Source organism: Cervus canadensis, chromosome X, assembly GCF_019320065.1.
Source record: "Cervus canadensis isolate Bull #8, Minnesota chromosome X, ASM1932006v1, whole genome shotgun sequence".
NCBI classification, from domain to species: domain Eukaryota; kingdom Metazoa; phylum Chordata; class Mammalia; order Artiodactyla; family Cervidae; genus Cervus; species Cervus canadensis.
This window is the reverse complement of record NC_057419.1, coordinates 141,436,485-141,463,219: the sequence shown is the minus strand read 5'-3', so window position 1 is coordinate 141,463,219 and position 26,735 is coordinate 141,436,485. Positions and strand designations below refer to the sequence as shown.

Below are 26,735 nucleotides of genomic sequence, written 5' to 3'. Positions count from 1 at the left end.
AGGGGCCCAGTTATATGTAATTCTATGTTTAGTGTTTTGAGGAACCTGCAACACACTTTTAAAAATGTTTTTCTAAGCTTTCGGGAAAATAAACCAAAAAAAAAAAAGCCAGGAGAGGGAAGCGGCACCAGATGTTAAAACTAGAGCAGCAGGCACTATGTAAAAGTTTAAGCTTCTCTGAGGGCAAAACCCCCATAATTGAAGCCAGTGCTTTAGATATTATCAGAAATGCAGGACATGCAGGTGCAAACTAAAGAATGTGTTTATCATCCGGGTCCACAAGGGGAGTCATTAGCCACTTCAGTCACTGACCTTCAACCCACCCTAAATGGAGTTCATGACAGAGATCAAGATGAAGCATTCAGTGATCCAGGAAAACTGGCAGAACAAGCCTTCAGGTAGATATTTTCATGAGCAACTTTTTATGAACCTCGCTTCTTGCATCTTTTTGTTTTTGGAAAAGCACTAAAACCATTAACTAAGATATCTGTTCCTTGTGACTAGCAGCAACTTTCTACCAAGATGTGTGCATAGTTGCACATACCTCCTTCCCTGAAATCACCTATCTGCTAACCTCCTCCCTTACCTCTTAGAACAATTTCTGAGCTGTCTGAGAGGCTGTCTCCTGGGCTATAGTCTTCAGTAAGATACTGAATAAACTTGAGTCACACTCTTATGTTATGCAGGGTCTGTTTGTTGGTTGGTTTTTTTTTTTCAGTTGACACAAGGTCCTTGAAAAGTGAGGGACCTGAAGCTGCAATCTCTGCATTAAGTCAGGACCCTTAAAAGGCAATACCCCCAAAACCTACACATAAACTGTTTGTCTCTATCATGACTGTATGTAGGAAACAAAATAAACAAGAGCACTACTCTTACTGCTGCTGTGACTGGTGCTACTGGAAGTACTCACTTGAGAATTTGCAGCCCAAAGCTTGCTCTGACTCAGGTCTGAAACAAATTCATACTACTTATGTCACTAGGGAAACCACAGGTGAATAAAAAGTGCCCCCACATTGTTAGTGCCCCTGGCACCTAGCAGAAATAAATTACCATCTTTTTCAGAGGAAAGCATCCCCAATCTAGACCCCTCAGGGGTCCCAAAGATTTAACTTAATCAAGTAGGAGCTCCACATTTTAAAACTATCAAACACACAAGGAAACAAATCAACATGAGGGAGAGTTAGCAGAAACAACAGATTTCATTTCTCTAGGACAGAAGATGCTAGAATGATCAGGTAAGGACCTAAAGGAACTTAATATGGATTGTTTAGATAAACAAAATATGTAATCAAAATGGGATAAGAAAAAGGGACTTATCACCTATGACCTGGAAAATCTGGGTAAAAAAATAAAATAGAATTTCTAAAAGTCAAAATTATTGTTGTTGAAATTTGAAGCTCTTTGAGTGGGTTAAGACAGCAAGTTAAATATATCTGAAGACAGAGCAAACCTCAGATTTGGAGATACTTTCCAGAATGTTGCCCTAAGAGATAAGAAGATGGAAAATATGGTGAAACTGAGATATGAAAGATAAGACTAGGTAGGTCAAACAGGTACATAATTTTAAAATGACCCCAGAAGAAAGTCCTGAGGCTTAACAAGAAATGGTGATCAAATAAACTGGCAAACATGTATGTAGATAAATTTAAACAATATTAATTATTTAAAATAGTGACTAATTTGTGGGGTTAAATAAAAGATCTGAAACTCTAAACACACTCTAAGAATGTGGGCTGAAAAATGAAAGTGTTAGTTGCTCAGTTGTGTCCAACTCTTTGTGACCCCATGGACTGTCACTCCCCAGAGGAGCAGCTAGGCTCCTTTGTCCATGGAGTTCTCCAGGCAAGAATACTGGAGTGAATAGCCATTCCCTTCTCCAGGGGATCTTCCGGATGCAGGAATCAAACCTGGGTCTCCTGCATTGCAGGAAGATTCTTTACCTTCTGAGCCACCAGGGAAGCCCCAAATTGAGGGTTGCTCAGGCTTAAATACAGTATATGGTACTTTATTTTTTAATATATATTTTTGTTGTTTTTGTTTTGCTCTGGCTGAGCCCCTCAGCTTGTGGGATCTTAGTTTCCCGATGAGGGACAGAACCCAGACTTCCAGCAGTGGAGGCTCTGAGTTGTAACCACTGGATCACCAGGGAAGTCCCCCAGTATGTGGTACTTTAGATTTGCTGGTGAAGAGGCAGCTAGGTTTGTGACTATCTGGGATGAGTACTTTCTGTGTAGAGGGACCTGCAAGAGGGAGGCTCTGAAGCACAAAAGTTCTTGATGGGTTTGAGAAGGAGAAAGAAGGCCAGTGTGACTGGAGCTAGTTAGCACATGTGATGTAAGAGACTGGATAATACAGAGCCAAGATAGAAAGTGAATTTTATTCTACCTCTGGTTGACAGGCTTTGGAGGATTTTTCACAGAAAAGTGATATGTCTTATTAAATTTTTTAAGTGTTACTCTGCCTACAGTAAGAAGAGTGCGAGTGTACGTCTACGGGGTGGTGGGGGTGTGCTGCCAAGAGTGGACATACAGAGGCTGGTTACGAGGCTACTGCATTGTATCTTGGACTAGGAGAGTGACAGTGGACAAGGTAAAATGTGACTTCTAGTCAAAAGTGACTCCCAGGTCTCTGGTTCGGGAAGCTAGGGGAATTGTGGTACCAGTGCATGAGATGAGGAAAGCGGAAAGGGAAGTAGGGTTTAGAGAGGGAGCAATGAGAGTTCTGTCTTGGTCTTATTAAATCTGAGGTGCCTCTCAGATAAACTAGTGGAGCTATCAAGCAGGCAGTTGAATATAGGAGTCTAGAGATAAGAAACACCATCTTAGATCACCATGCCAACCCTGTGCCAGCCTGTGACTGGAGCCCATCCAAGGCAGGCAGGCAGGAAATGTTCCAGAATGAGAGTTAGCAGTAACTTTTAGAAAAAGCCTCATCCGTAATGTTTACTGAATCTTTCATTAACTCATTTTGGAACGCTTGCCAACCACACTATGGGCAAGGCACACTGTTGGCAAGACCAGGAAATCAGTGTGGTTTGACTTCCTTGCCACAAGGTTCCCTGTTCTTCACCACTGGGGCCACTCCTCTCCCCATAGACACTCTCTCTTCACCCTGAATTCCACCAGTCGACAACTGGATGTTTTGTCTGTGCAGAAGGCTGGCAGATGGGTCTGGGCAATTGTGCCACAGATAATTAGAATCTCTGTGTCTCTAGAGGACAAGATTCAGTCCTTTTTCCAGGGCTTAAAAGGAAAGAGAAAAAGGCAGGTTCCTGCTTCCTTGTATTTATTTCTGCAGTTATCTGGAATACCTTTTACTCCTCTCTCATCAATCTCTATGCCAACCATCCTTCAAGAGTCAGACTTCATGTCGTCTTCTCTGGCAGCCTTCCCCAGTTCTCCTAATTAGAATTCTTCTCTTTGTCTCCCATACTCCACTTGCTCTGAGTGCCTCTATAATAGTGCTAACAACAGTCTGCCTTGTAGTCCAATTATTTGTGAAGTTTTGACTTCCGTATTATGCTGTCAACTCGGAACACGGGGGCCTTTTATTGTATGTTTCTGTATCTCCCACATAGTTCCTTTGCCACAGTAATTACTTTATGAATGAATATTAGTGGAATTTAACTTTCAATGAAAATATTTTGCATGTTGAAAGTGAGTCTAATAGACAAGCAAGACCTTAATTCCTGAGATAACATTTCTTTCTGAACAGATAGTGAAATTTAGAATCTACCAGCAGCAGACACGTATGAGAACTAATAATAATTGCCAGCATCTGTAATATGTGGATGGAAAATCTAATCAAGCTTAAATCAAATCACAGAGTGAATTTGCCATTTGCAGCTAATGGACTCAAACTGCCCACACACAGTGATCTGTTGTCTCCATTTCCCCATTTGTACTTCGACATAGAAGCCACTGGATGGTCCATATAGTCTATTGTTCGTGCTAATGCACAACCAAGCTAGCCTCCCTTCCCCCAATTCATGCTGGGTTTTTTTTTTTTTAAGGAAGAACAGGGAATAAATGGTTTAATGTTAATAGGAGTTGATTGATTTTATTGATTTTGTGCTGGCAGTTGATTAATTACACAGACAGGTGTCATGCTTTTGTGTTCCCTTCTCTGACTTAAATACCCAAGTGTGTTTCAAACAAAAGCTGATGTCAGCAAGACCCTTGATCTCTGAGGATGCTAAGTGGTATCATATGATTATTATTTTTATAACTTTAATTGCCCCTTCACAACAGAAGTTTTATCACAAAAAAACTGGCTTGCAAAATTATATATTTGCAATACAACCTAAAGTGTATTTGTATTATGTTAACCAAACAGAATTTTTTTTTTTTTTTTTTTTTGGCTGTGCTGGGTCTTCACTGCTGCTCAGGCTTTTCTTTAGCTGCAGCGAGCAGGGGCTACTCTCTAGATTCGGTGCTCAGGTTTCTCATTGCGGTGGCTTTTGTTGTTGCGGAGCACAGGCTCTAGAGCACGCAGACTTCAGTAGTTGCAGTTCACAGGCTCTAGAGCACAGGCTCAGTAATTGTGGTGTGTGGGTTTAGTTGCTCTGAGGCATGTGGGATCTTCCCAGACCAGGGATCAAACCCATGTCCCTTGCATTGCAGGCAAATTCTTTACCACTGAGCCACCAGGGAAGCCCCTGAATGAAATTTTAAAAAGCAGATATGAGTGTGAGTTTCATTTGGAAATTATTTCTTACACTCCATTCCTCTCCTTTTTTTCCTTCTTCCTCTTTGTTCTCTTCCTCCTCCTATCCTTCTCCACTGCATACTCAGTTACCAGTTATGGCAATGAATAGGAGTTTTCTTATCCATAGATTAAAAATGTGATCCATGAAGATGTTTTGTTTCTTCAATCCACTAAAACATTCTAATGTATATCGGGCATTGATGAGGACAAAAGGTGACTCTCCTGCCTATATACAAACCTTTGAAATCAGGGCTTAGGAGGGCATGTCCTCTCAGGCAATTGAATTGTTTTGTCCTGAATTGAATCAGGATACCTGAGTGCTAGTCTCAACTCTGCTATGATCCATCTGGGTATCCTTCAGCCACTTTGACATTCTATGTTTTGGGTTCCTCATATTTAACATGGAGGGCTTTCTGTTTTCCCAACTCTGTAACAAAGCAGGGAAGGGTTGTTGTGTCTCAGTATCCAAGGCATTTGGGAAAGCTGAGTATCCACATGCACCATGTGAATTTGTCTACATTCAGGAGCCAGTAAAATGTGGGGTGGGATCACACAAGAAACCTGATGCTGAACAGCTGGATTGCAAAATGAATGTGTTTGAAGCCAGTCACACCATTGTGAGTTTGTCAGAAGCATAGGGGCTTTGCCTTTCTTAGAAGCTCCCCAGAGAAGAGGTTATCCAAAGGCTTTTCCCAAAGCCTGGGTGGGGGCAGAGAGGCTTGGAGTTGGAGAAGGGTGGGTCATTTTAACAGCAACCCCCAGAGCAATCTATGAAGGCTTTGTTGTTCTACAATAGGATAGCATGGCATGTCACCACAATGGCTGCCTTTGAGCTTTTGGGTTTTCTTCTGGGGAAGTGATTTTCACAAGTACCTCCAAAATGAATGGTCTGGTACCTTTGGGGGAAGGGTTGCCGTTTGAAGTATTTACTAAATTCTTTTTATGACTAGTAGTTGGTTGAGGTTTTCCATTTCTTTTTTGCTAATTTCTTTATTTGTGTTTTCCTTTAAAAATGATTCATTTCATCTGTCTTCAAAGTAATTGGCATAGTGATACAAAGAATAACTTCTTAATTCACAGTCATTGGTCCTTTCTTATTCCTAAATTTATGTATTTCTGTTACCTGTCAAAACCTTTGAATGCTAGGTCGCATTGTCTGTCACTATTGATTTCTTGTTTCTACTTTTCTGCCTTTCTGTACCCTTACAAAGCCTCCTTCTTATTTTCTGTACATTCAATTGAGGCAGAAACCATGGGAAGATCCAGAGGGAGGGATTAAATTTGGTCTTTACAGTCAGGGGACCTGTGATTTAATGGGAAGGAATAGGTGAGTACTCATGAAAATACAAGCAGGTTTTGAAACAGAGTGCTACATGCTAGAGACCACGAATGGAGGGGTACCCAAGGGAGAGGCTTCCCTCACTCATGACCACAACTAAATGAAGCCAGTCAGGGGCAACCCCAGGTACAGAGTGTGGCAGAGATCTTCAAGGTCAAGAGGCAGCAGGGGCATAAATAATTCAGAGACATAGAATGTGTCAAGGTTAGGGGCTCCAAATTTTGTTGGTCCAAGATGTTCGTGGGAGTCTGCGAAAGGGTTCGAAGCGCTGTGTATAGCCTCTATCATTGTCTCCACTACCAGGGCAATATGTGTGTGTGTTATCTCAGTCATATCTGACTCTGTGACCCTATGGACTGTAGCTTGCCAGGCTCCTCTGTCCATGGGATTTTCCAGGCAAGAATACTCGAGTGGGTTGCCATTTCCTCCTCCAGGGGATCTTCCCGACCCAGGGATCAAACCCATGTCTCTTGCGCCTTCTGCATTGGCAGGCAGATTCTTTACCACTGAGCCACCTTGGAAACCCTCCAGGGAAATATGCAGGCTGCTTTGAACTAGCATGCCAGCTAGTGACTGGGTCACTTGGATGTGGTACTAAATAGTTCTTATGGCACCTGCAAATACTCCTAGCACTCCTGACGCAATATTGAAATGCTCTATTTCAGTGTATCTCATCCATCAGATTATGAGCTCCATGAAGTCTGTGGCCTAAGTCTTACTCATTTTTGTCTCCCCAATGCCTGAACCATGTGTAAGTGCTTTTATTACTGAGTGGCTAAAAGCACAGGTTAGGGTCACATCAATCTGTACTTATGTGACTTCATCACGTTCTACCTGACTCATTTACTTATTGTCTCTGGACCTCAATTTTCTCATCTGTAACATAGTGATGACAATAACATTGACCGCTTGGATTTGTTGTGAGAGTAAAATGGGATGACAGATTTGGAAGTACTTAGCAGAGTGCCTGTTCAGAGTAAGCATTCAATTAGTGGTAGCTCTGTTTGTCATTACATGATTGTGGAATGAATGGGTGAGGATGAGTGGGCTGAAGAAGGATGGTGGCCTATTTGATGAGGTCAAGACCCAGGGTGGGAAGAGGCTTAATAGGAGCAAACTTGGCAGTGCTCCAAGTCTCCCTCTCTTTTCTTGGCATCCTTTGGGTGATTGGGAGGCTGAGACAATGGGGATAATCTTTAAGCATCTCTTGCTTTGTGTAAGGCTTGCAATCATCTTGGCTGGGGGAACAGGGATTGAATAGACCCTGGGTGGGGAATGATGTTATTAATATAAACATTTTTCAAATGTAACATATTGCTCTCTGCACCCAGCAAGCTGTTGTTAGTTTGTGAGCACTGTGCCTTTGGAAAACCATTGAAGGCAGCTTGAATGGGTAGCTTAAAACAATTAGAAGCTTTGAACACTTTCAAGCTAAGGATTGGGATAAGAATGTTTTGACTCTATGATTTCTCCTGGGGTTTCCCTGGTGTGCTGGACTAATTATCAAATGTAATTAAGAAAGCTGAGAAGTGGGGAGACTGCAGGGAGCAGCATACTTTCCCAAGGACCCTCATTTGTTTATGCAGAAAGGAGTTGGGGGGACTGTCTCTCTACTATGGAGAAGCAGCAACACATAGGACACAAGAGGGCAGGAAGGATCCTGGGAACATGAATTTACCAACAGAGCCTCATGCCTAGAGGGGCCCATTGCTCTTGATTAAATGTTAAGTGGTCAGGACAGGTTTCCCCTCCCTTTTCTTCAGGAAAGGATGGTATTTTGGGCCACTACTAGGTTTTCGGTACACTTTTAGGAAAAGGTCCAATTTTGAGTGGGTCCAGAGTAGTTAAAACCTGGTCTCCTTCCTTCAAAACTCATGAAGCTGGAGAGAGGGACTTCACATCTTGGTCAGCCACAGAGTCAGTCTACCTCAAGCTGTGGAAGATCTTTCTCATCTTCTTTGGCCTACACCCTTGACCCCAGAGTTGAGTTAGCAACACTCCATCTATGAAGCTCTGAGGAAAGGTGACAGTTACAGGGCTATCTACTTGCTGACTTTTATTCAGAGGGTAACATTCCATTTGACATGGTCTTGAAGTTACTCTTGATAAGATGGAAACAAAATACCACATATGCAACATGAAAAGAAAATGGCACTCTGTGTATCTTTTACTCTCCAGAGGCTGTGGTGCAGACTACGAGCCTGGTATTTTGAGAAAAAGGAGATCCCTGGGGACTTAAGATGATGTATGAAGTTCATTGTCACAAGACCATCAAATATCAAATCAGTGTCTCTGCTTTCTCTGTAGGTAACCTGTCTCCATGATTTCTTTGGCGATGATGATGTGTTTATTGCCTGCGGTCCTGAAAAATTTCGCTATGCTCAGGATGACTTTTCTCTGGATGAAAATGGTAAGGACAACCACTGAATTTTATTGTTTCATTATTCTCACTCCTTCTATCTCTTAGGATTTTCATGGGTTTCTATGGCCTGGAGAACACCTATGAGTGGTCCCTCTGTCCCATATATTTGGATATAGGAGCCACTAAGTGAAAGTTGATTGCCTATCTCAGATGCTCAGCCTCCAAACTCAATAAAACTCACTACCTGCCACCATAGTGACCATATTTCTTGAACCATACATTATGTCAGCTGGGCTGACAGGCTCAATCAGACCATGGGAAGGAACATTTGGAGTCGGAAGTTAGTTATTATATGCGTATATATTTTTTTCTAGTCAACATCCTCCAGCTATTTGGCCTATGTTGGTGGTTCCATTTTAGAACTATTTTCCACTATGTTCCTAGTGTCAAACATTTTCCCTCCTCCCACCTCCTGGCTTTCTGCCCCATTCCCCATGCTTTGTGACTCAAGATTCCAGAAGATTGTGAATCTCAGGAAGGAGGTGAACATCTGCCCATCTCCCTTTACTTGAGTCCAAGCTCCATGAGTAAGTTACTGGTGAATTAGCTCACACAGTCACAGAGTTAGGGGATGATCCTGATGGAAAGACACATTCAAAACATATTTCCCAATAATGAGGAGAAAAATATGGGGAAAATATCAAGTTGCACTAATATAGACTTTACAAACAACTCAAGTGACAAGGACACTGAAAGAGGTGGCATCTCTGCTATGTTCCCTTTGAGAAGAGGCAGATGACCATAAAATAGGTAAACAAATCCCAGACTGTCCAGTTTCTTGTATCTTGTATATCTCCAGCTCTGGACAGTGATCATTAAAGTTTGTCAATCAAAATAAGAAGTAAAACAAACAAAAATGAGCTTTCTACTTAACTCAGTTTCCCCCAAAGCTTAATATACCAGAAAAGATCTCCTAATCTTTCAGAGAACCAATATTTTTGGTGTATCTTTAAGTAGAAGGTGATGAGGTGGTGTCCAATGAAGAGATAACCCAGTGCCTAGCTGTTTGGTTCCACTTTGAGCATGATCACATGAGGTTGGAGAAAGACAGTGGAAAGATCTCTAGACTGGGACTCAGGAAACTTGACTGTGCATCCTTATTTGCTGTTTTCTTCCTTTGTGGCCCTAAGCAAGAGGTTTAAGCTCTTTGCATTCTCATCTGCAAAATGATTATAATAATTCTCCTTACATATTAGCACCATCAGTGTCCCAAACTACCATGGTAGGGATGCTGAGTGACCTGAGTAGAAAGGGTACTCCAGACATGTCAGATTGAGCTTGGGGAAGTAGCAGAAACATTAGACTCTCCTACACACCCAAGGCCTTTCTCTCTGTAAGTCACGAGTGGCATAGTCTCTACTGGTCCATTTATTCACTAAACCAGCAGAGCGGATTATGATGAGATACACTGGCAATCAAAAAGAACTCTATAAATACAAGATGGTGGTGGTGGTAGTATTGCTCACTTATAAAATGACATGGCATCCTTAATATGCCTATTGCAATAAATGGCATGTGATGAATAATAAATAGTGGCTCCTACCCCCTCCTTTAAATTATTCATGAATATTTCATCTGTGTGGCTGCAGTCTCTGAGCTGTCACTTTCTTCTCCAAGGAAATCAATTTTGTCAACTGGTGCTGTTCTGAGCCATGACTAAGTTGTCCAAAAATGATTGACTATTGACTATTTAATTACCTGCTCGGACTGCTTTTCAACTCCTTCCCTTGTTTCCATGATCCAGGAATTGAAACATCTGGCTTAGCCCAGGTGACTTTCGAAAGTTTCTCCCTTGCCTCTCTCTCTAGAGCCATGATTCCTTCAAACATTGAGGACCACCTTGTAGTCCTAAGACATAAGGTGCTTTGGCATGAGGTGCTTATTCCAGTTTCCAGAAGTTGGTAACACACAGTCTTGGTTCTCCCCAGCTCTACTAAGCCATCTGTGTCCTTTTCCACCAGAATGCCGAGTCATGAAGGGAAACCCATCAGCCACAGCTGGCCCCAAGGCATCCCCAACACCTCAGAAGAGTTCAGCCAAGAGCCCTGGCCCCATGCGCCGGAGCAAGTCTCCAGCTGACTCAGGTAACGACCAAGACGGTGAGTGCTCTTCTCCTAACTGTGCACGCTGACTTCATTTATGGAGGCCAGTACCCTCTGCATGCAGAGGAATGAGTTCCTCATGAACACCACTGTGTCTCCATGAGACCAATTCTATCCATTCAGAGACTAACCAGTTCAATTTGTTTGGCATCATGGAGATACAGCTACAACCCTGATTCTACTCAGATGGGTACAGACCAGAAATCTGGCCCACTTGCCATGCTTGCCGTAATGCTGTTTGTTATGGTTCTCTTGCCATTATTCTCAACATCATCCAGCAAATGCATCAGTGATATAATCAAGTCAAACATAAATTTGGGATAGAAAATCAGAATCAAAAACAAGAAGGTTTAAAAAAAAAGCTACTTACCTCAAAGTGTCAACATGGTAGATGCCCTTGAGCTTTAAATGTAACTTTGAATTTTTTAGAAGTCAAAACAAAAAGGGAAACAAAATAAACTGCATCATTCTCACAGGAGTAAAGGACATATAGGTCAGGTTCCCAAAGGAAATAATGAGATTTGATATATAGGATTTTATTTAGTGGATAGTGCATGATGTAAAAAATGTGATCTAGGGGTCTAGGGATCACTGCTGACGCATGAGCTATTTATCAGTCTATGAAGAGACTGGAGCTGGTGCCAAATGTAAATCATGCCACTGAGAAAACCATTTACTTCAGCCAGCTCTTTTTTCATAGCATGATTTTACTGATAAAGGCAGCAGTGTGTTGGTTTACATTCTGTTGCAAGGCCTTGCACCCACATTTTAAATGGCACTGATCTAAAAAGCAAAAGGGCCACAAAAGTCCAAGTTTAGAAGCTCAGTAGACTCATGCACTGACAATTTGAACTCTTCATGGATAATAAATTCTATGATCCAGAAGACTTACACATTTATCCTCCCAAGGCTTAGGGTTCACCATGAGAATTCTTCTAGCCAGAGAGCCTTGGGGCAGAGAGCAAAAGCACTCCTTATCATATCTTCAATTTGAGGCAGCTTGAGCAACCTGTTGGCTTTGAAATGTCCATGGCCTAGAAAAACAGCTGGCCCTGCTGGCCTCATCCTACCATGCCTATAACTGGGCATCTCTTTATTCTCAGGAAGAAGGAACCCAACTGTGAAGAGGCAACTCAGGCTTTTCATACCTTCATGTCTTTGCATACCCTGTTCTCCTGCACCTGGAATGCCATCCCTCAAACCCACCACTCTTCTTTGCTTGAAAACTATTAACCCTTCAATACCTCAAGTAGAAATATTTGTTCCATTTTCCACAATATCATAGCATGTTGTTCATATCTCTGGGGTAATAGTCACAACTGTGTTGTAAAGTATGTATTTGCTTGTATTTACTTCCTCAACTAAATCCTGGGTCCCTCAAGGGCAAGGTGTCACGTTCATTTTTGTATCCTTAGTGCTGAGCACAGTACCTTTGTCCTAGTAGATGTTAATAGTGTTTGTAAATGAATAGATGCACAAGAGCACCTATTTCACCCTGCATGGTACTAGAAACCCAGTAGACATGTAGGTAATACTTGCTGAAGGAATTTTTTAAAATGCAGCTATTTCATGATATTTTGGTTAAACATAAGAATAGCACATGAAGCTATGTAAGCAAATTCATATTGCTCAAACTACAAAGACCTAGATTTTAACACTTGGATTGAGAATGAAATTGTTTGTACAGGGCCTTGCGAAAAAAAAAATGGACTTGAAACACTTGATCAAGACTCATGAAGTCTGGGGACTTCCCTGGTGGTCCAGTGGTCAAGACTCTGCCCTTCCACTGCAGGGGGCACTGGTTCAATCCCTGGTCAGGAAACTAAGATCCCACATGCCATGCAGTATAGCCAAATAAATACATAAATAAAAAAGATTCATAAAATCTGGCAATAATCGCTTAGCTAATCACTTTTTCAGAGTATCACTGGCTATTTCTGGGATTTTTAACCTGTATTACTTATCTCTTGCTATAAAAAAAATCACCCTAAAACATACTACATAAAAACAACAAACTTTTTTTATCTCACATTTTCTGTGAGTCAGGAATTCGGGGGTGGTTTAGCTGGGTGGTTCAGGATCTTTCACGTAGTTGTCATGTGGTTGAGGTCAAGGTGTCAGTACGGGATGCAGTCATCTGAAAACACAACTGGGATAGTAGAATTAACTTCCAAGATGGCCATTGGCAGGATCTTCTTCCAGACAGTGATTCAAGAGAATGAAGAAGAAAGAAGATGTAGTGCCTTTTATGATCTGCTCTCCAAAGCCATACACTGTCACTTCTGTCTTAGCCTTTTTATTGGAAGCAGTCACTAAGACCAGCCCACCTTCAAGGAAGGAGTTGCAGCCTCCATTTCTTGAAGGGAAGGATATCTGAGAATTTGTGGGCATGTTCTTAAGCCATCACATAATCCATTAGTTAGAAAGGCTGGGGTGGCAAAAGTTTGAAGTAAGTAGATTCTCTTTGCAGACTGTATCCAATTGGGTTACCCAGCACACATGAATATGACCACCTGTAATTAAACACAGTTTACACATACATCAAATAATTGATCTCCAGCATGCTACCTACAGAATTTCCCTTCTGAAATATACGCACCTCACTGAGTCTAATGTGTTGGAGACAAAGAAGGAATGCATTTAGGACTCAATGAACATATATTAAATTGAGTTTTAATAGATCCCAAGGTAGGCTTAGGCAGGCAAGACCTATGCTTAGGTCTTGAACTCTGAGTTCTTTCAGAACTCCCTTGCTAAAGCGAAGGAATGAGGATGCACTCACACAAACAAGATAAACAAAGTAACCAATTTGAGGTAGGAAAATGGGACCTTACTTGGCATCAGAATTACTAACAGCCCCTGTTTCTTACCAGTAAAAAAAAAATCTAAAGTGGTATCCTCAGTAGAGAGAATTTAAATCTTCATTTCAGATAGTTCATGAACATAAGTGAAGTCAAACTCTAGTCTAGCCAGCCTTCATGTTCTGGCAATTTTCAGAACATTTGAGCTCATCTTAGATGATGTATTTAGGGCCTCCACATGCTTTCAGCCCCAAAGGGTAAAAGGGAGTTTAGGGTCAAGACTAGGACATCCACTCAGTGAATATTCCACAGGGATAAAGCCAATCTCAGGAAAACCAGTACTTCAGGTAAAGTTGACATACCCATTTTCCCTTTTCCACCACCTCCTCACTCAGGACCATTCCAAGCTGGGAGGTGTAGGGGGATAGGATATGGAAGAGGAAAGAGAGACATCCCTCTAGGAAAACCCAACTCTACCACTTCCCAGCTTTGTGACTTGGTTCAAGTTTCTTACCTTCTCTAAGACTTGGTTCCCATTTTGGATAAGACAGAACTTGCACATCTAGACAAAAATCGTTCTCCATGGTTATCAGTTATTTCTAGAGTTGTAAAACAGAGTCCACAGAATTAGATAATAAGAAGGATGAGCTATACACAATACACAGTTTTTCATAAAGCATCAAGGTTTTCCTAGCTGTCAGCAAGAAACATATACAGATTAATTTAGGGGCTTAGATGTAAAGAAACTGCCTGCAATGCAGTAGACCTGGGTTTGATCCCTGGGTCAGAAAGATCCCCTGGAGAAGGGAATGGCTACCCACTCCAGTGTTCTTGCTTAGAGAATTCCATGGACAGAGGAGCCTGGCAGGCTACAGTTCATGGGGTTGCAAAGAGTTGGTCACAATTGAGCGACTAACACTTACTTACTTAATAATGGCATTGGGTGGGGCTGAAATTCTTTGTTCTTTTTTAGGACTTGGTAATACTGCCCTGTTTCTGTTCTCTGTCAGTCTGTCTTGGATCTGAGACTTGTGGATGGATCCACATTTCTTCATTTAGCCTGAGTAACTAAAGGTTGTGGAAGATAGGCCATTTCCAGGGAATTTTAACTACCTTCCTTTGATGGCAAATGAAAGCCAAAAATGTTCCTCTTTAGTCGGGATTCAAACCAAATGGAACATTGGCTCATTTCAGGTTCAGTTAAAGGAATGTTTTGATGTTCTAGTTCATTAGAAAATATGTAGGTTTGAGTTTGGTTTGAACAAGTTTTCTAGCTTTACAAACACATACACACACACACACATATGTGTGTGTGTGTGTGTAGTCCAATTCATGATTCAGTTAATATCTGAGTTCAGTTTGAATTGAGGTTTAGTAAATTGATGCTATTTAGTCTGTAATTTGCATCATAATTTGATTCTTTGTTCCTTAGTGTTTAAGTTGTCTCTTTCCTCTTCTGCCCATGAATAAATCAAAATCTTTCTACTTTATTCCCCTCGAGTTCAGTCCCCACTGCTGCCTGCCAATACTGATGGCAGTATTGCCCCAAATGGGATGTCTGTTGCTAAGCCTAAACTTGAGTTAAGGAAAAATTTGATTGTCTATATAATATAGCTATTAAGGAGCTCTCATTCTCGCTGGGCAGAGCTGATGGACTCTGAGAATATAAGTCCCATTAGCCAAGCTTGTCTTTAAAGTAGGGCAAAGGACTGTGTGGAAAGCAGGTGAAACCTGAGCCCAGAGGACTCCTGTGGAATGTGTGAAGGAAGTTTATGCAGTACTCCATTTTGATTAACCCAGGACTTGCCGTTTGATGGGCAAAGGTAAGCCTGGCTTAAGAACAAAGGAAGATGTTTCTGCACATCTCTCTCTATTTTTATTTCAGCCTTTAATGTGTTAATTTCTCTCTTTATGCAACTACCTCCCAATTGGATTGAATTGAATTGAATTAAAAGGACAAATTCAGCCAGATGCTGGGAAGGAATCTTTTCTTTTTCTTTCTTTTTTTGAGGAGCTTCCAAAAAAGCTAATTACCCACCCTGGTAGGCTGAGAGGATTGTAATGTGATAATTGGTTTGCTATTCTTCAGCAGTAAGTCATTGTTGTAGCAACCCAATGTTCCCCACCCTTCGGCTCCCAGCCTATGAGCACCTATTCCTGAAAGTCAAATCTTCCCTGTTCCCAAATTCCCAAGAATGAATGTCTTATCTACCAAAATATACATCTTTTAAAAGGGGAGGTCAAGGACCACAAAACAGCCAGGTTGGAAGGAGGATGTCCATGGGAGTATTGTATCCAGGAGTCCTTCTCTTCTGAACTAAACAGGCTGCTTTGGGTTGCCTAAGCTGGAGGAAACCGAATGCTCTGACCGTCCTGAATGTGACTGTCTGGATGTACCAACTCAGTCCGATAAAAATAAAATGCAAGCTTTGTATGTAATTTAAAATTTTCTAATAGCCACAGTTAAGATCAAAGAAACAGGTGAAATTAGTTTTGATAATTTATTTTATTTAATACATCCAAAATCTTATCATTTTGTCATGTAACCAATGTAACAAATTATTGAGATATTTTACATTCATTGAAATGGGATTGTATTTTATACTTACAGTACACCTCAATTGACTAGCCACACTTCAAATGCTCACTTGCCACGTGTGACTGTGTGTGGGCTCAGTTGCCCAGTCATGTCCAACTCTTTGCAACCCCATGGACTATAACCTGCCTTGCCAGGCTCCTCTGTCCATGGAATTTTCCAGGCAAGGATACTGGAGTAGGTTGCCATTTCCTTCTCCAGAAGGTCTTCAACACACAATATCCTTCTTCTGCATCTGAGAGAAGTTCAAGATAGTGATCTTTTACATGACGTAAATGCTCTGCACTTTGCAAAATATTTCCAAATCCATCATCTCAGTTGTCACTCATAATAGCACCATAAATTAAGTTGGGAAAAGAAAATTATCCAGTTGTTTTTTTTTAGATTGGAGAACTAAGATATAAAGAGGTTCAGTAAATCTTGCAGTCTTCCCAATATCTATTTACTACTCAGGAATGAGAGCTCAGCTCTCCTGGCTCCCATGCAAACAATCCTTGCCTTGTCCTTGAGGCAAGGTGTAGAAGCTCCAGAGTGGTGAATAAACAGTCTTTCTTGGATGGCCCTTGCCTCTCTGCTCCTTCTACCTTCCTAAGCTTTCAGAAAAGGGCTGTAGGGAGGCAGGGGTGGGGGTGGTATGTGTGACATCCTCTTTGTGCAGCATAGAACACAGCCATAAACTAAGCACCTTTGTTTCCAGTGCCTATCATAGACCCTCCATCAGCTCCCCTCCTGTCCATCCAAGGGTAAGTGCTGCCCTTTGTCTGTGCCCTTGGTGAAGCCATAGGAAGAGAAAAAACTTCCCTTACCTGCCCCCCCCCCATTCTGGTTCTTTCTAACACCACAGCTTATGTCTAGTTGAAGTGGAAAAACTGTCCTATATCTAAGGCAACTTTTCCACTGCTTAGGAAATGGTTGGAGAAGCAGTATAATGGGGGCCCTGAGCACACCATAGACCATGGGATGTAGTGGTGTTGACCCATGTCCCTGCAGTAGGAGTCCTAGCAACCTGTTGCACCCTGGGATTTGTGTTTAAATACAAGTGATTCTCCAAATTTTTGGTGGAGTATAAAAATTTTTATTTACAAATACTTATATAGTTATGTGCCAAGCAACCATTCTAATCATTTTACATGTATTAACTAATTTAATTCCTACAACAACCTTATGAGGTAGCTATTATCCCCATCTGGCACATGAAGAAACTAGGGCATATGGAAGTGGACTGACCTACCCAGGACCACACAGCTAGTAAGTAGTAGAGCTGGGGTTTGAACCCAGGCAATCTGGCTCCACACTCTACAATTTAACCATTGAACTGTGGTGCTGAAAATGAGACTTAACGATAATGATTTGTTTAGATGCCAAGTGCATGAGAGACACAGGCAGTAAGTGCTGTTGGAAGTATTTGAGTTTGTGGGAAAGTGAGTTTACTGTGGGCTAGGGTGTTAAGGCTTCCTGAAAGAACTGGGGCTTGAAGGAAGATTTCAGTTGATAAAGAAGTGGATATTTCTGGCAGCAGAGAAAACATGAACAAAAGAGCAGAGGTGGTAATGAATATAGCACATTGAGGTACAGACAGGCTGCCATTAAATCTACATCTCCAGCCCCCACCTTCCTTCTGGATATCAGCGCCATGAATGCTGACCAGACAATTCTGCCTCCATGTGCCAAATGCAATGTGTCTACAAATCAAAAATATTTCCCTTCCCCAACTCCCTGACAATAGAATCAATTCTATTCCCTAGACCCAGCACCTTGGCATTATCTTTGACTCTTCCCACTCTTCAATCCTTTATGTCTACCATATCCTGTTCCTGTTGTTGTTGAACCTTTAAACCATCTTCACCTTTCTCACAAAAAATCTCTTCCTTTCCCTCATCACCTGATGCCTGAATTGCTCAACATACTCTTAGATAGCATCTCTGCTTCAAATCTCTATCCACTTAGGCATTTGCTGTGGTGACACCACATTTTTCATCCTAAAGCATAGCCATTGTATAACTTACCTGCTCCGATACCTTCATTGGTTCCACATGGAGTTCATTGACCATCCCACCCCCATGGTACTGCTGAGAGAGTCGAGAACCAAGTGCTCTTCTTTGGGGAGCATGGCCATAACATGCAAAAATAAAAAATAATGGGCTTCACTCAGGAAAACTTCAGTCTTCTAATGTCTGACCTGCTAGCCAAAGAATTAGTCCTCAGCCTCCATAAGTTGATGAATCACCCACCGTGGAAGGGGATTTCCTAACTCAATGCTTCAGTTCCTTCCATTTCTAGTAGTGGCAGTAGTAATAGCAATGGAACATGTCATTATTGAGCCCTCTCTATCTGCTAAGGCACTTGGCTAAGCGTTTTCTATGTAGTATGTCATGTAATGCTCAAAACAATAAGAATTGGCATCGGCATTATTTTTATTCAAATGTTACAGATGAGGAAACAGACTCACAGAAGGTAGGTTCCACCTGAGGTCACACATCTAAGAAATGGCTAAGCCAGGGTTTAAAACCCTGACTGATTCCAAAGCATATATTCTTTCCACAGATTAAGGGCAGTGTAGTTTTTTTCTAGTTCCTGCCCCATAAAACTGGGAGTGTTGACAACAGGCTTGCTCCACCAGAAACATGTTCTCAGCAAAACCACCTTCAACTGGAAATAAATATTGTCAGCATTATCAAGTCTGAGGAAACAATCCTGGCACATCTATCAGTCTTCTTACAGTTGTCCTCTTCTTGAAGGAAACTGATCTGTGTCAAAATAGTGCAGAAATGGGTACACATTTTTTGTTTTGCTATAGGGAAGACTTTTACTTCTCTCCTTTATTTAAAAGATTCACCACTGCATGCTGTCCAAGACTCTGTAGGGAATTGATTTAAAATTCAAATTCCAACTTCTGAAGTTACAGTGTCTTACAACCTATGATTGAATTTGGCCTGAGAACCAGGCTTGTGATCAAATCAGTGAAAAACTGTTCTTGGGCCCTTAGTTTTTGCTTCCCTATTAGACGAGTCTGGGGAGAGGGACAAAAGCTTTCCCACTGAGCAGAAATAATTAGCCAAACCAATCCACACACCCCGCCCAAGGGCTCTTTGGAATGAATGTATGAAAACCACAGGCTCAGTCTCTTGGCCTTGTTCTGAAGTAAGTTGAAACCACCTTGGTTCTACTTGGATGGCCTTCCAGAAAACCTCCCTGTGTAAGTAGAAAGAAACCAGGGTGTCTTTGGACTGGAATGAAGGAACATTTGAGCATCTCAATATGAGAAAAGAACGAGGAAGTGACTGAACTGTATATTGAGATCTCCCTCTTCAAGACATTAGGAAATTAGAAAAGACAAGACAGAGAACCAATCACTAAAAAGTCATGGTGGTATGTGATATGCTAACTTTGGGGGAATTTTGAAATAAATCTGTAAGCAAATCCTGAAGTCCACCATCCATTGAGAAGAAGCAGTTTATTTATCCCCTTTAAGCAAGTCCTAAACTCTCTGAGGCTCTTCTTGTGATTAAAAGGAGACCATTAATTCCTGGCTACCATCTCTTGGGGTTATCAGGAGAGTCATGTGAATTCACATAGTGCAAAATGCTTTGAAAACAATTGTAGAAATACATCTGCTGTTTTCAACGTGGCTCTGAAATGATTGTCATGGCTTTTTTTTGTAGACTGGATTATTTCTTTTCAGTGAGCAGTATTTCAAAATAGACCTCAAACCCAAACCAGCAGACTTGATTTTGAGTTGAGCTCAAATGTGGAGATTCAAATGGGAGGGAAAAGCCAGAGCTAAGTGAGAATGAATATTAAATCAGTTTACTCTCCAGCCAAAGGCTGGGTGAAAAGCACATGTCAAACTGACCTTTTTCTTCCTGTACCATGCAAATTTGAACCCAGAAAGTAAATGACTTGTTTAACTCATTGCCCAGACAAATCTTTAATCGCTGTACCTGGGGCAACTTACACCCACTTTTCACACAATTGCATCTTGATTTCCAGGAATCAGTCCAGCCTCCAGACAAGGGAATTCAGAGTCCAAGAGCTCAGCATCAACTTGCCAGGCTGGTGACCATACTCTGCCCTTGGCCACCCATGCCAGAAACTGAAATTTCTCCTTGTTCTTTGGGAACTTACTCCCTCTATCTTGTTCTTGACTCCTGGGAGCTCCTATTCCCCTACACACTTAAGTCCCTGTAAATCTAGTTAATTCAACTTAGCTACCTTACCCACCATCTTTTGTTTGGGCTTGTCTTGTTCCATTCTAAGGGAGCCAAGGATTTAAAGACAAGCACTGGGAAATAGGCAGGCATGAGCCTTCAGAGAAACTAGTAAGCCAAGATTGTGCCAAGCCAAGCTTGGCAATTATGCTGCATAGCTGAGGGAAGTGGCAGACAGGGCGCAGATACCATCTTCTCAGAGGATTCTGTGGCATGAGGGTAGTTACATGCCTGGCTGGCTGCTCTCTCTGCTATTGTTTCATGACATTGTCTATGAATGTTGGCAGGGTGAATGAAAGATAGCTCTTGCTAATCACTTTCCAATCTTAACTAGATCGAGTAGGATAAAAAGCCTAGAAGATGGATGTAAGCTCTGGTGTCTGCTTCTTTTTTTTTTTTTTTTTTAAAAATATGGAACGCTTCACGAATTTGCGTGTCATCCTTGCGCAGGGGCCATGCTAATCTTCTCTGTATCGTTCCAATTTTAGTATATGTGCTGCCGAAGCGAGCACTGGTGTCTGCTTCTATGTGCTCCTATTTCTTCCTTTTTTTCTCTGCCACAACTCTTCTCCCTCCTTCCTACCCCATGTCAGAAAGTTGTCATAGGAAGGCGCCCCAGGAGCAAAGTGTGAAAAGGGAAGAGCAATGTAGCAAAAACTGAAAACAAACCAAAACATACATAGGCTTTGGAATCAGAAAGACCTGTGTTCAAATCCTGGACATAGGATTTGCTGCCTCTAACTGGAACAAACCTCTGTTTCCACATCAGAAATTAGAATATGACTAGATGAAGTTGTGTGTGAGAGAGAGAGAGACAGAGAGAAAGAGAGTGAGAGACTAGAAAGAGAGAAAAGAGTTCCTGGCTTATCACAGACACACAATAAGCATTATTATCCTGGTTTTTATTGATAAGATTGTTAAAGCAGCCTAGAAGATTGAAAAGTTCCTGATGTGCCTTGTTGTAGAGGAGTAAAAATGAACTGTACAATGAGAAGAAAGGGATGAAAGGATTTGGAATATGAGTAAATAAAAGATGACCACAGTGAGGCTGTGGTTATGAGAAGGGAAATGAGAGAGACCAGTAAAAGATGGTGAAGACTCCCCCAGTACATTCTCAAATTGCAGCTGAGAAATGGAACCTCAGAGACAGGAGCTAAAGATGTCTGAGCAGAATAAAGGAAAAATGAGGGTTATCAAACTGGTGTTATTTCCAGTCACTGTCAAAATGATGTGCGACAGCCTTCCATGTAGATTTGCCAATCCCAGACTATGCACGGTTCATCAGACCCTATTTTCATCTTTTCCTGCTACTTCTTTTACTTGACATTTATATGAATTGGCTTCATAATTCAAGTCAAATGGCACCCTTCCAAATTTTTTTTCCCACAGAACCCATAGAAGAAATGCATATAAGAATATGTTTTACGTCCTCTGTAAACGTAGGAGCTCCTTCAGCTTGTAGGGAATTGACCTTTGCCTGAGTTGTGTGCTGTGTGTTCTCAGTCATGTCTGACTCTTTGTGACCCCATGGACTGTAGCCTGCCAGGCTCCTCTGTCCATGGAATTTTCCAGGCAAGAATACTCGAGCAGGTTGCCATTTCCTACTCCAGGGGGACCTTTGCCTGTATGTGTTTACATTTTCTCATTGCTCTGTGTCCATCTTTGGGTTTGATTCCATCAGGAAAGTCTGGGAAAGTGTCTGCTTTTTTTTTCCCCCAACAATTAAATTGTTAGTTGTAGTTAAATGGTTAAAAACTGATTTTCAAAATGCTTATTGAATGTTGATGACAAAATTAAATCCTTTATTTGCAGGTAGCTTAAGATTAATCTGGGGATGGATTGATTGGGAGAGTGGCAGTGGAACATATATAAACATACATAGACATACAGAGACTAGAGATAGGTATAGATGGAATGTCAGTGCTCTAAAATTGGGGTGAGAGAGTTACAGAGAATGTTGAGAAAAGAACTGGAAATTGAAAAGAAAAAAAACACCTGTGTGTGCAGCTCTACGGCCAATAAGTGGGAATTGATTCCCATGTGGACATGCTATGGTTAATAATGTCCCACATTTTGGCAAGACCAGTGGGCTCACTCTCAGGTAAGAAGCTAGATAAGAGGGTAGGTAAAAAGGACAGTTTTCACACTGGAAGTATAGCAGCCATCCTCTTGTAGCATGGCTGATGAACGCTGGGAAACTTGCTTGCCCAAGAACACAGCAACTGTGTAGAACAAAATGGCAGAACTTACCTGCGGATACCTACATCTTTGAGACTTCCTGGCTGAGGTCAGGGCTCTTTTGGAAGACTTGCATTATGTCAGTTCACATTCATGACCAAGATTGCTCTGCATCTTGAATTCTAGGGGGCCAGGTCCTGCTTGGAGACCCCGAGGTACTGCAGGTGGTATAGTAACTCCTTCCTTTTCCTGCAGAGTAATTGACTCCTTCACCACATTGTGTCTCCATAGACTCTTGCTTTTTCCAAAGTGTCCCTTTTATTCACCAGAAAGCCTAGTGCCCTGGCAAAGCCTACCTCCCCCAGTCTCTGTGCTGTTTGGTACAAGTCATGTTCTTCTTTGGGTGGCTTGTTGCAGCGTATGTGTACATAACACCCTAAGTTTGCCTGACCTCTAGGTCTCTTTTCTTCTCCCAGTCCATGCTTCACCTCTCCAGTGCTTTAATTTAAGCTATCACCACCTGTCACCTGGATGAATGCATTGTCTTTCAACCAATCTCTTTGCTTCCACCTTTACCCCACCCTAATCCAGTTCACCCACAAGAACTGGAGTCATAGTTTTTAAATGTAACTTTGATGGTCTCAAACTTGTGATGTATCAAATGTATGATTTCTTTCACACATCAAGCCAAAACTTAACACAAGAGGCCCCCAGGGTCTGGTCTTTATCCTCAACTCCAGTCTCATCTCTCAGAACTCACTGCTGGCACGTATGCTGGAGCCATTTGGAGCTGTTTGTACTTCTGTAAACGTACTGTATTCTTTCACACTGCCATTCCTTTTGCCCCTCCCAGTGAAATTCTGATCTTGACTACCCTTTCTACCTTCTCTGCCTAACTAGCTCCAATTCCTCTTCTCTTAATGGCTTTATTGAGATATAATTCACATAACAAACAATCCACTCAGTTAAAATGTACAATTCACTGGATGTTGATAGTTTAGTTATAAAGTTGTACAACAACCATCACTATTTAATGCCAGAACATCTTTATCCACCCCTTGCCAAGAAACCCTGTACCTGTTAGCAGACCCTCTCCATTCCAGCCCCCTTGCTTCCTGCTGGCCTGCCTCTGGCGACCATTGATCTACCGGACCTTCTGTCTAAATATCTACTATCTAATCTAATTCTGTCTAAATATCTAATATCTAATCAATATAGATTTGTCTATTCCAGAGTCATCTCTCCAGACTTTTTTCAGGTGTTGCCTCCTCTTGTTTGCCTCCTAGTTCCCTGGGCTCCAATAACACCACTTCTCTGGCTCTGTCATAGCACTTATTCTACAGTATTCTTACCTGCCTCCCCATTTGAAGTGACTTACTCATCTCTGAAACCCCAGTGTCTAGTTCTTGGCTCAGTTTAGAGAAAGTACTCTGGAACTACTGGCCAATTGAATGAATGACTCCCAGGAAACCCTGACAGGGAGAAAGGCCTCTCAGTGAGTGGGTTAAAGACAAGTTAATACACAGGTAAAACCAGACGGTAGATGCCTAAGTGCCCATTTTTCAGCTCACTTGCACTTGGATAAATTCAGCTACCACCACACTGATGTCTCTTTCATCTCTATAGTTGATATGAAGGTTCCAGAACCTAGGGAAACATTACCAGAGTGGTGCAGAGGAAGTATATCTTCAGGAAATATTTATGATACATCAGTTTAAGCTTTACCTGTGGGATCAACAGCAACACTCTCAGGCCATCTTCCTGCTCAACTTTTTCAATTTCCTATTCTCTCTCTCTGTTTCTCTTCCTCTCTACTGGCTCTCTCCTGTCTTCCCTTCCTCCTCTTTCGCTTCTCCTCCCCTCTCCCCCTAATGCCCTTGGGATATTTGCCTTTTTTAAAAAGCACATTTCAGAATATCTGAGGAACAATGTAGGTCCTTAGATTTTAAAATAAATTAACTTAAGCATGAGATGTCTGAACATGAATTCCCTTTGAAAGCTGTTTAATTGTTCCACTTCAATGCACCACATTTCTTTTTACGTGATTGGATCTTTAAAAAGTCTGGTCAGCAAGGGAATATAAGACAATTTGCAACAACAATGGAATATAGAGATGTTAAATACGAAATCATCTCATTTTCAGCATTTTACTGACTAGAGACAAATGGGGATGCACCCTGACTCTGGTTAATACCACCATCCTTTTTCTGTCTGTAAGCCTTTCTCCTGATTTCAAACTTCCTCCTTCTTCTCTTTCTTAGCAACCTCTTGTCTCTCGTCTCCTTAACTCCTGATCTCTCTCTCTCTCTCTCATTCTCAATTCTCTCCTCTGCCCATTTTGCTGTATGCACCTCTCTTTATGTTTCACACTGTTTTTCCTCCTTTTTCTTTTCCATTCTGCTTCCTAATTAGCTCTCTCTCTCTCTCCTTTTTTCCTTCTGTTCTTTGCACCCAGAATGAGGTAGGGAAAAGAGAGTGGGGGGAAAGATGAGCAGGAAAATAGAGAGGGGAAGAAATAGATAATAGGGCTGTCCTCCAGCTACCACATCATCTGCCACCAAAGGGGACATGCCAAAATCACCCACATGCCTTCCCCTTTAAGGTGAGGCATATAACTTCTTCATGCCTCGCTTTTATGTCATTTATAAAATTGAAACAGAGTAACATGTTCCCGGACTACCTCCAGAGATGTTGCTAGGGTCAGACTTGGGAATGAATATGAAAAAGGTTTGAAAAGAACCAGACCCCTGTAATTGGAAGCACTTGGGAGGAGGTGAGGGGGGGGAGGAAGGGGGGGTGGATTACCGCCTTGCACCGCGAGGGGATCTAATTAACTGAGGATTGTAGTTCTTGCCTTTCTGAGGAATGTGTTTCTTTTCACCTTTGTTCTACTCATCAAATCACTTGGTCGTCTGTGTAGCGCGTTTGAATGTTCTCAGTGTCTTCAGAGGGGAAGGATAACGTGTTCCTTTGTATGCTGTTGATTTTTCTCCCTTCCTTTTCTCTTGCCTTGGGCTAGCAAACGGAACCTCCAGCAGCCAGCTCTCTACCCCCAAGTCTAAGCAGTCTCCCATCTCTACGCCCACCAGTCCTGGCAGCCTCCGGAAGCACAAGGTATTATGTCTCTTATACCTTACTAAACCCCCTTTCACTTGGACTTTTTGGTCCATTAGCTTGAAGCCCCAGGAATCCCAGCAGGGGTCAAGCTTCCAATCACTTGTATTTATCCTTCTGGCCCCTGGTTTAATTCTAATTATATTTAACCAAAAGGAAGAGGTATGAAGGACCCAAATACCCAAATGATGGCCCAGGGGATGAACTGAACTTTTGTCCCAGCAAACAGGGTGTTGAGGGCAACTTAAGTTCCTAGGTCCAGTAAAGGTCATAAAGAAAGTTAGTTCTGAGCTACTCCCTGTAGATTCATGGGACATTCAAATATGAACAGACCCTAATTTCACTGTGTATTCTTCATGACCAGGCCAATTCTGGTACAGTATGGGAAGAGAGGGCATATATACATTGCACTGACCCTAGGCACCCTTTACACCTCCAAGTTAGCCCCAATAAATATACCATTAAAATAATAGATGTTGTAGAAATTCTCTACCTCCACTTTCCAAACTGATTTCTACCTAGAAATCTCTTCTGTATCGAAAACCTGCAGTGACCATTGCCTTCCACCTCACCACAGGCTACATGGATATAGTTTCTGCTCTGTTGTTGTTTAGTCCCTAAGTCATGTCCAACTCTTTTGCAACCCCATGGACCATAGCCCACCAGGCTCCTCTGTCCATGGAATTCTCCAGGTAAGAATGCTGGAGCAGGTTGCCATTCCCTTCTCCAGGGGATCTTCCTGACCCAGGGATCAAACCCTCATCTTCTACACTGGCAGGTGATTCTTTACTGCTGAGCCATCAGGGAAGCCCTCTGCTCTGATTACCACACCATAGAGTGGCTTCCTCTAGGATTCTCTTGTCGTCCCCTGGCTCACAAGACCTGACATGAGATGGAGAAAGGCAAAAGGCCACCAATGTGGCCAGCTCCATCACGGAACCAAAGAGGGTCGGGGTAGAGGAGATCTGAGACACAGGTACATTTGTTTCATTTGATTCTCTCAATGATCTTGTGAGATTGATATTTTACACATGAGGAAATTGAGACCCAGAATGGTGAAGTTACTTACTTGGGTGACATGGCTAGGCAGCAGCAGACATAAGACTGGCACCCAGGTTATGACCCTTGGTCTGCTGGAGCCCGTTTACACTAGCTCATGAGAGCTGACTGTGTACACCGCTTCCCAACTCTGGTAACTAGAACTCAGCCATGATGGGAATATTTACACCATGGAATTCAGCAAATGCTATAAATCAGAGCTGTTGTTT

General features: G+C 42.0%; 1 protein-coding gene and 1 non-coding gene across 16 annotated transcripts in view; one reads left to right on the top strand and one right to left on the bottom strand.

The window, feature by feature from the left end:
* The window catches only part of DCX (doublecortin), a 361,602-nt gene that overhangs the window by 323,681 nt on the left and 11,186 nt on the right, over nucleotides 1-26,735 (top strand). For 8 of the 15 annotated variants that reach the window (XM_043457798.1, XM_043457799.1, XM_043457797.1 and 5 more), the window contains 3 exons: nucleotides 8,354-8,456; nucleotides 10,430-10,567; nucleotides 25,373-25,470. In XM_043457798.1, coding sequence (XP_043313733.1) covers nucleotides 8,354-8,456; nucleotides 10,430-10,567; nucleotides 25,373-25,470 — 339 coding nt within the window. The remainder of the gene's footprint in view (nucleotides 1-8,353; nucleotides 8,457-10,429; nucleotides 10,568-25,372; nucleotides 25,471-26,735) is intronic. The other 7 variants (XM_043457809.1, XM_043457810.1, XM_043457808.1 and 4 more) reach the window with 4 other exon arrangements.
* Nucleotides 20,581-20,687, bottom strand: LOC122436258. Its single transcript, XR_006267992.1, has one exon. It is a non-coding gene; the product is annotated as a U6 spliceosomal RNA (small nuclear RNA).